The sequence below is a fragment of the Entelurus aequoreus genome, linkage group LG28 (genome assembly GCF_033978785.1).
Source record: "Entelurus aequoreus isolate RoL-2023_Sb linkage group LG28, RoL_Eaeq_v1.1, whole genome shotgun sequence".
In the NCBI taxonomy this organism is placed as follows: domain Eukaryota; kingdom Metazoa; phylum Chordata; class Actinopteri; order Syngnathiformes; family Syngnathidae; genus Entelurus; species Entelurus aequoreus.
The window spans coordinates 18,297,680-18,307,034 of NC_084758.1; the positions used below are offsets into that span (position 1 = coordinate 18,297,680).

General features: G+C 36.4%; 1 protein-coding gene across 2 annotated transcripts in view; it reads right to left on the reverse strand.

Annotated features, from left to right (window-relative positions):
- Positions 1 to 3,136: 3,136 nt before the first annotated feature.
- The window catches only part of zdhhc9 (zinc finger DHHC-type palmitoyltransferase 9), a 65,093-nt gene continuing 58,874 nt past the window's right edge, over positions 3,137 to 9,355 (reverse strand). For both annotated transcript variants that reach the window (XM_062040140.1, XM_062040141.1), the window contains exons 7-9: positions 7,099 to 7,202; positions 6,929 to 7,028; positions 3,137 to 4,415 (exon numbers count right to left, since the gene is read on the reverse strand). In XM_062040140.1, the coding sequence (XP_061896124.1) occupies positions 4,230 to 4,415; positions 6,929 to 7,028; positions 7,099 to 7,202 (390 nt within the window). In that variant the 3' untranslated portion in view covers positions 3,137 to 4,229. The remainder of the gene's footprint in view (positions 4,416 to 6,928; positions 7,029 to 7,098; positions 7,203 to 9,355) is intronic.

Here is a 9,355-nt window from a genome sequence, read left to right on the forward strand (position 1 = left end):
CTCAATCTTCCCACAGGACTTTCAGCATGACAATAAATACATCAGAGCAGGGATTCCCAAACAGGCTACAAAGGATCACTTCATTAAATATTGTAACACAGTGTTACTGTTCAAACTGTGTGTAATGTTAGTGGCCAAAATATTACGTATACTTGTCAGATAAAACCTCTGCCTTGTTTTTTTTAATGAATACTTGGCCCTATTACGCTACTGTATTTTTAATGTTGGTCATTATGGTGGCACTTGGAGCGTTCATTTTCAAAATTGTACAGTGAGTGAACACAATACAGTTCAAGCGTCCCCGGAAAAAAAAAAATTCCGGCGCCTTTTTTGTGTTCATTGCCAAACCCTGACACGGTTTACTCGCTCTAACAATTTATTGATTTAAACCTTAAGACGTGGCTTAAGTTAGCTAGGAAGGTTAGGGAAAAAAATGTGTCTTTATTTTCCCCAGGGTTTTCCTGCCTCGCACTTGAAATCGGCTTCATTAGAGGATTTGCCAATCTAATAAATTCATTATTAATGATTTCATTATTTGGACTTTGGCTGCGTTCACACTTGTGGTTTGGCACTTTGGTCCGGACCAAAAAAAAATAAAAATAAAAAAGACATTTGTGGTCACTTAGGGATCCTATTCGCACGTTTTCATTTAAGCACGTTTCTATTAATGCGTCACGGCGAAGTAATGTGTGTATGCACGCAACAACAGCTTCTTCTTCCTGGCTGGATGTGAATACCACGACTACTAATAACGATAATAGTATTTCACTTGTGTACTGATGTTATGAGATTACATCCTCGGCCATTTTATAGCGTCTGAAACGATATTTCTAATAAACAGTGGCATAGTTCAATGATCCAGACACAATTGTTTTGACTTTAACGTCCTAGGATGTCCAAACTTACAGCGTTTTAATGCCGTGGTTGCACCATCATTCTTTTCCACTTTCACAGAAACACAGCAGGTAAACAACTGCGCATTTTGATATTTGATGGTTAAATTCAATATCTGAGGGTGATATCAGTGTTCATTTTGTTGACTAAAAATGTTTGTGTTAGTTATTGTCAACAGCGTTCATTTTGACAGCAGTTTTTAATTTAGTTTTAGCCACTGTCTAAATTAACACTGGACGGTATAATGTCTATAACTTTGCCACTGACTTATGGATATTGTGAGTAATTCAGGTTAATGACCATACATTTCACTAAAGCTGTGAAAGCTTTAGTGAAATGTATGTGTGTATATATATATGTATGTATACATATATACATGTGTATATATGCATATATGTGTGTATATACACACACATATACTGTATATATACACAAATATACATATATACATACATATACATACACATATATACACATACAGTATATACATACATACATACATACATATACATACATATGTATATACATACTGTACATATATACATGTATGTGTATATATACATATATAAACATACATATATACATACATACACATATATACATAGACATACATACACATATATACATAGACATACATACACATATATATATACATATATACACATACATATATATATATATATATATATATATATATATATATATATATATATATATATATATATATATATATATATATATATATATATATATATATTCTAGGGCTCCAATTAATTAATTTGATAATCGATTAATCTGTCGATTATTACTTCGATTAATCGATTAATAATCGGATAAAAGACAAACTACATTTCTATCCTTCCCAGTATTTTATTGGAAAAAAACAGCATACTGGCACCATACTTATTTTGATTATTGTTTCTCAGCTTTTTGTACATGTTGCAGTTTATAAATAAAGGTTTATTTAAAAAAAATTTTTAAAAAATAATTTTACTTTTTTTTAAATAAAAAATAAATAAAATATTGCCTCTGCGCATGCGCATAGCATAGATCCAACGAATCGATGACTAAATTAATCGGCAACTATTTTTATAATCGATTTTAATCGATTAGTTGTTGCAGCCCTAATATATTCACATATGTGTATATATATATATACACATACATACATACATACAAACATACATATATATGTACATACACTTATATATACACATATGTATATATACATACATAAACATATACACATATGTATATATTCATACATACACATACTATATATATATATATACAAATATATACAAACATATACATACATACATACAAACATACATATATATACACATTTTTGTATATATATATACACATTAATGTGTATATATATATATATATATATATATATATATATATATATATATATATATATATATATATATATATATATATATGTATATATATATATATATATATATATATATATATATATACACACATACATACATACATACATATATAACATAAAAACATACATATATGTACATACTAGGGATGTCCGATAATGGCTTTTTGCCGATATCCGATATTCCGATATTGTCCAACTCTTTATTTACCGATACCGATATCAACCGATACCGATATCAACCGATATATACAGTCGTGGAATTAACACATTATTATGCCTAATTTGGACAACCAGGTATGGTGAAGATAAGGTACTTCTAAAAAAAATTAACAAAATAAAATAAGATAAATAAATCAAAAATATTTTCTTGAATAAAAAAGAAAGTAAAACAATATAAAAACAGTTACATAGAAACTAGTAATTAATTAAAATGAGTAAAATTAACTGTTAAAGGTTAGTACTATTAGTGGACCAGCAGCACGCACAATCATGTGTGCTTACGGACTGTATCCCTTGCAGACTGTATTGATATATATTGATATATAATGTAGGAAGCAGAATATTAATAACAGAAAGAAACAACCCTTTTGTGTGAATGAGTGTAAATGGGGGAGGGAGGTTTTTTGGGTTGGTGCACTAATTGTAAGTGTATCTTGTGTTTTTTATGTTGATTTAATAAAAAAAAAAAAAAAAAAAAGATACAGATAATTTCCGATATTACATTTTAATGCATTTATTGGCCGATGATAACATCTCTAGTACATACCTATATATATATATATATATATATATATATATATATATATACATACATATATATACACATACATACATACATATACACATACATACATATATACGTACACATATACATACATACAAACATACATGTACATATATATTAGACCAATGCTAAGTCAAAAAGTTTTCACATTGACTTAAGTCAATGGGATGAAAAAGGTGCAACGCCAGATTTAATAAGGGAACGCCCTCATTTAAGAGTTGCTCCACCCCAAAGTGCGGATCTTGGATGAAGGAAGCGACAGACTTAAGTCCAAGAGGAGAAATGCTGCGCAGTTTTCTGCTACTTTGTGACCAAGTGGGGACTTGGTTTTGGCATAACTCCAACATTCCACTTTAGATTTCACCAAAAGCCTTTCAAAAATACTTTAGAGAGCACTTTTTAAGGAAGACCTCACTTACACATTTGCCATTCCTTTATCTTTTTTTGCCTCGCGGTTGTGTTTGCGCCTTATTTCAACCTAGCCAAACATCACAAGTGTAAACGCACTCTCAATCTAACATCGGACTGTAAATTTTTTTGTTTTTTTTCACTGTTTGCTGACGTCCATTGTAAGGCACGGTTGCTACTAGCGTCTAAAAACGTCAAAAGTCGGGGGGTTTGGTCACACGCTCATGAACGCACATAGTGTGAAAGTGAGAGATGATATTTCCTGTGCATAAAGCGTGTTTATAAGGATACGGTATTGTACATGTATATATCAAAAAGGGAAGGGCGGACATTGCAATTGCTAGTAACAGTACTGGATGCAGCAATTCTCAGAATACTGTATGGAGCCTTTAGAGTATGACTGCTACACAGGTGTGTCTATTTACACCCAGCCTCGATGATTTGCATAGGGTATGTATGTGTGCACACACTGGACTCGGATGAGGATTTACACGAGTGGAGAAGTCGTCCCTGGAGTATAGGAGACGCTCACGTTTCATGTTTTCAATAATAATCTGAGTGGGTTTGTCATGCGCACTGTTACCCCGCCTCCAGTAGTACTCCTTTGTCCCGGTGGGTTTTCGTCAAAGACGCTGACGTTCCATGAAATCACTCCTCTCCCCGAGGAGGATGCGTCACTCGGGCGGGGGATAATTCAAGTGCCCGTCCGTACAGGACTGAAGAGGGGGGCCGCTGGTGCAGCTAGTGGCTCTTGTCCTTGACCGCGGTGGTCTCCGCGTCGGCCTCGGGGGAGGCCAAAGGCGGGACGGCGGTCGAGGAGGGGCGGTCCTCTTTGGGGGAGGACGAGTCGGACTCTGCCGAGGCGGCCACGCTCGGCTTGGCGTCGTCCGGCGTGTGCTCGTTTGGGATGAGCGGCGCCGTGGTTTTCTGGGTGCAGAAGACACGAGTCAGCTTCTTTCATGCAGAGACCCAACAGACCATTTTACTAGGGGTGCACAAAAAAAATTATTCGCATTCGAATCGGGATTCTTGTTCATCCCGATTCTAAATCGATTTATAATTTTTTGAATATGCATTTAAAAAAAAGTGTTTTTATTCTAATTAAATGTTTGTCAATAAGAATCCATTTTTGAAAATACAGGCTATCTTCATGTAAATAAATCCAAATTACGATACAAAAAAAAAAATAATAATCTTCAAAAATAAAGTTACAATTTGATGAACAGAAACTTTTTTAAAATATCCATTAAAAAAAAAGTGTTTTTATTTTAATTACATTTTTGTCAATAAGAATCCATTTTTGAAAATACAGGCTATCTTCATGTAAATAAATCCAAATTACGATAGAAAAAAAATAATAATAATCTTCAAGAATAAAGTTACAATTTGATGAACAGAAACTCACATTTAAGACACACTAAGGGAAAAAATACTATTTGAAACGACAATTTGAATCATTAAAATAATAAATAAATCAATCAATTAATGCAATAGAAAAAATACAAAACATAATTATTATTATTTATTAAAAGTGCCAATAAGAATAATAAATAATAATATTACGTTAATGCTTTTTATGACAGCTGATGCTTATAAAGATCTCAAGTAATTGTTTATATTTTTAGTTAATTTCTAATATGTATTGTTTACATTGTACAAACCCCAAAACCAGTGAAGTTGGCACGTTGTGTAAATGGTAAATAAAAACAGAATACAATGATTCGAAAATCCTTTTTTAACCTGTATTCAATTGAATAGACTGCAAAGACAAGATATTTAACGTTTGAACTGGAAAACTTTGTTATTTTTTGCATATATTAGCTCATATGCCAGCAATATGTTTCAAAAAAGCTGAGGAATGCTCATCAAACAGATGAACAGGCTAATTGGGAACAGGTGGGTGCCATGGTTGGGTATAAAAGCAGCTTCCACGAAATGCTCAGTCATTCACAAACAAGGATAGGGTGAGGGTCACCACTTTGTGAACAAATGCGTGGGCAAATTGTCCAACAGTTTAAGAACAACATTTCTCAACCAGCTATCGCAAGGAATTTAGGGATTTCACCGTCTACGGTCCGTAATATCATCAAAAGGTTCAGAGAATCTGGAGAAATCACTGCACGTGAGCGATGATATTACGGACCTTCGATCCCTCAGGCAGTACTGCATCAAAAAGCGACATCAGTGTGTAAAGGATATCACCACATGGGCTCAGGAACACTTCAGAAAACCACTGTCAGTAACTACAGTTGGTCGCTGCATCTGTAAGTGCAAGTTAAAACTCTACTATGCAAAGCGAAAGCCATTTATCAACAACACCCAGAAACGCTGCCGGCTTCGCTGGGCCCGAGCTCATCTAAGATGGACTGATGAAAAGTGTAAAAGTGTTCTGTGGTCTGATGAGTCCACATTTCAAATTGTTTCTTGAAACTGCGGACGTCGTGTCCTCCGGACCAAAGAGGAAAAGAACCATCCGGATTGTTATAGGCGCAAAGTTGAAAAGCCAGCATCTGTGATGGTATGGGGGTGTATTAGTGCCCAAGACATGGGTAACTTACACATCTGTGAAGGTGCCATTAATGCTGAAAGGTACATACAGGTTTAGGAGCAACATATGTTGCCATCCAAGCAACATTATCATGGACGCCCCTGCTTATTTCAGCAAGACAATGCCAAGCCACATTCTGCACGTGTTACAACAGCGTGGCTTCGTATTAAAAGAGTTCGGGCACTAGACTGGCCTGCCTGTAGTCCAGACCTGTCTCTCATTGAAAATGTGTGGCGCATTATGAAGCCTAAAATACCACAACGGAGACCCCCGGACTGTTGAACAACTTAAGCTGTACATCAAGCAAGAATGGGAAATAATTCCACCGGAAAAGCTTCAAAAATGTGTCTCCTCAGTTCCCAAACGTTTACGGAGTGTTGTTAAAAGGAAAGGCCATGTAACACAGTGGTAAAAATGCCCCCGTGCCAACTCTTTTGCAATGTGTTGCTGCCATTAAATTCTAAGTTAATGATTATTTGCAACAAAAAAAATGTGTTTCTCAGTTGGAACATTAAGTATCTCGTCTTTGCAGTCTATTCAATTGAATATAAATCATGCAAATCATTGTATCCTGTTTTTATTTACCATTTACACAACGTGCCAACTTCACTGGTTTTGTGTTTTGCACAAAGAGAGCACAGTCTTTGTTAAACACACCTGGCCAACAAAGCGGATTCTGATTCTGCATCCTGGCGTTTACATCACAGCTTCAAAAAGAAACATTAGATATTTACAAACAAAATGGCCCCACTCGCTCATTAACCATTCCGTCTTTTTCCTGGCCTTTCCTTTTCCTCTCTAATTGGTTTGGGCGCTGTTTTATGTGGCGCCCTCTATTCTTCGCCCGGAGAATGGGCCAGGTGTGAGCGGGGGAGGGTCAGGTTGGACTCACAGTGGTTTGCAGCGCTGGGTTGCTGCTGTTATTGAAGGAGAAGGCGGACGCCGCGGCAACCGGCGAGTCCTCCTGCATCAGCCCCCTTCTGTCCAAGACGCTGGCGAGCGAGACACGGCCGTTAGCCAACGTGATTTAACGCTTCATCACAAAAGGAGCGTGGTCTTTACCTGGGGTACGCCGGCCCACACAGCACCTCGCAGCAGTTCTTAACGATGTTCTTATGACTGTAGGGGTTCTGCACTCGGTTCTTCCCCGACCAAGACCCTTTGATCTGGGGAAAAAAAACATTAAAAAAAGATAAAACAAGTCCAAAAAAATTCACTGACAGAGCCAAGTGTTCCTTTGAAAACTATTCCCCCCGCCTTATACCTTATTCAAAAGCATAGCTCTATTTTTAGATGTTCCCACAGGCAAGGCTTTGACCTACTAAAAAGGATCTTGTCAAGGATTTAATGATTCCTGCTTTAATGACACGTATGCTGCTATGTGCCAGGAGCTGCAAAAATGATGCATTAACTAGATGAAGCAATTCCTGAAGGAATTGCGTGTGAATGCTACAATGCTGAAGTTGAACTGAAATCCTGGAATTTTTTTTAAGAACTGTTGAAGTAGAGCACACAATTCCCAAACAGGGTGAATATTTTGAAGTTGGAACAGTTTGAATCTGATGAAAAATGTGGGAGTTGTGGAACATTCTTAGAATGGGACATTTCCCAAAAATTTGGGAATTTCGGGAAAAGCGGGAATTTTTTGGAAAATGTTAAAAAACTTGAATGGTCTGAATGAGTTGAAATGGTTGGTGTTGGAATTTTTCAAATCGGTCGAGAAATATTGAAGCAGTAACATGTTGAATTGAGAAATGGTATTACGGAATTCCTGGAATTTCGGGAAAACCGGGAATTTTTCCAGTTAAAAAAATTCGGACGGTAGAACGGTTGAAGTGGGTTGAAAAATGTGGGAGGAGTGGTAGTCGGAAATAGGGCTTTGGAAAACAAGGATTTCTGGAAAATCCTGAAACTGAACTGAACACCTTGTCCTTTTATGCGATTTAGGTAAATAAATCCACCTGCTTTAGTAACAGCATTCACGGTATGTTTGCATATCAAACAGAGGTTTTTCCTAATTTCTTACCTACTTGTGAGGGCGCCAATTATTAGGACCACCTCCCACTAGTATTTCAGAAGTGTTACACCTACTGTGGACTACAGTACTAGTGAAAAAAAAACGCTTCCTTCTATTACGAGCACAGTGGACATTTTGGCAGGTGTCCTATCCCCTGAAGGTATGGATTCATCTATTATTAGGCCAATCAACACCATGAAAACACCGCCAGGCTGACAGCCATTGATTTCACTCCCAGAGCAATACCACACACTGTAAGGTGCACATTACACAGCCTCATTACTCATTAAATGCAAGCAACAAAAAAAAGGAGGCCAGCCATTGCGGTGGAACAGAAAAAAACGGCGGGACATGAATTAAACATTGAAAGCAAAAAAGAAATAAAGTACGACTCCACTCTCTTGCTCCTCAGCCTCGGAAAACTCGGGCCGGTGTGTTCTTCTCAAATCGACTGACTGGAGACAAGACACGGGTTCAAGCACCGTCTCATACAGCGCTGACTCACTCACAGGGGTGGCGGGTGTGCAAGAATCGCAATGGTGTGCTTCAAAACTATTTTAATACGATACACTGATTGTGTAATAGTGAATACACTGCAAAAAAACTATTATAATACACGTTAAGGATCTTACAGTCTTTGGAAATCATTGAAAAAAATGCTAAAAAGAGCCATATGTCTGTGAATTCTGTTACAGAACCACAGAAGTATCCACAGCGTTGTCGACACTGCCTCCCGTCTTCCCCTACCCCTTTCTTTGGTTGCATCGCCCCCTTGTTATGTGTGTTTGATATACAGTACTATATAGCACTTTATATCATGTTCAAAGTGCACAAACTTTTACTTAAAACATTGACTTTTGTCGAAGCAGGAACACATAATTCATGCTTTCATTGTTTTCTATGGAAACATTTGCTTCAATGTATGAAATTTTAATTAAAGTTCGTAAATTGAGTATCGTATTTTCCGGACTATAAGGCGCATTTAAAAAAAAAAAGTTTTTCTTCTCAAAACTCGACAGTGCGCCTTATAACCCAGTGCGCCTAATGTACGGAATAATTCTGGTTCGATTGATTGATTGAGACTTTTATTAGTAGGTTGCCACTGAAGTACATATTCCGTACAATTGACCACTAAATGGTAACACCCGAATAAGTTTTTCAACTTGTTTAAGTCGGGGTCCACTTGAATTGATTCATGATACAGATATATACTATCATATATACTATCATCATAATACAGTCATCACACAAGATAATCACATTGAATTATTTACATTATTTACAATCAGGGGTGTGGAGGGA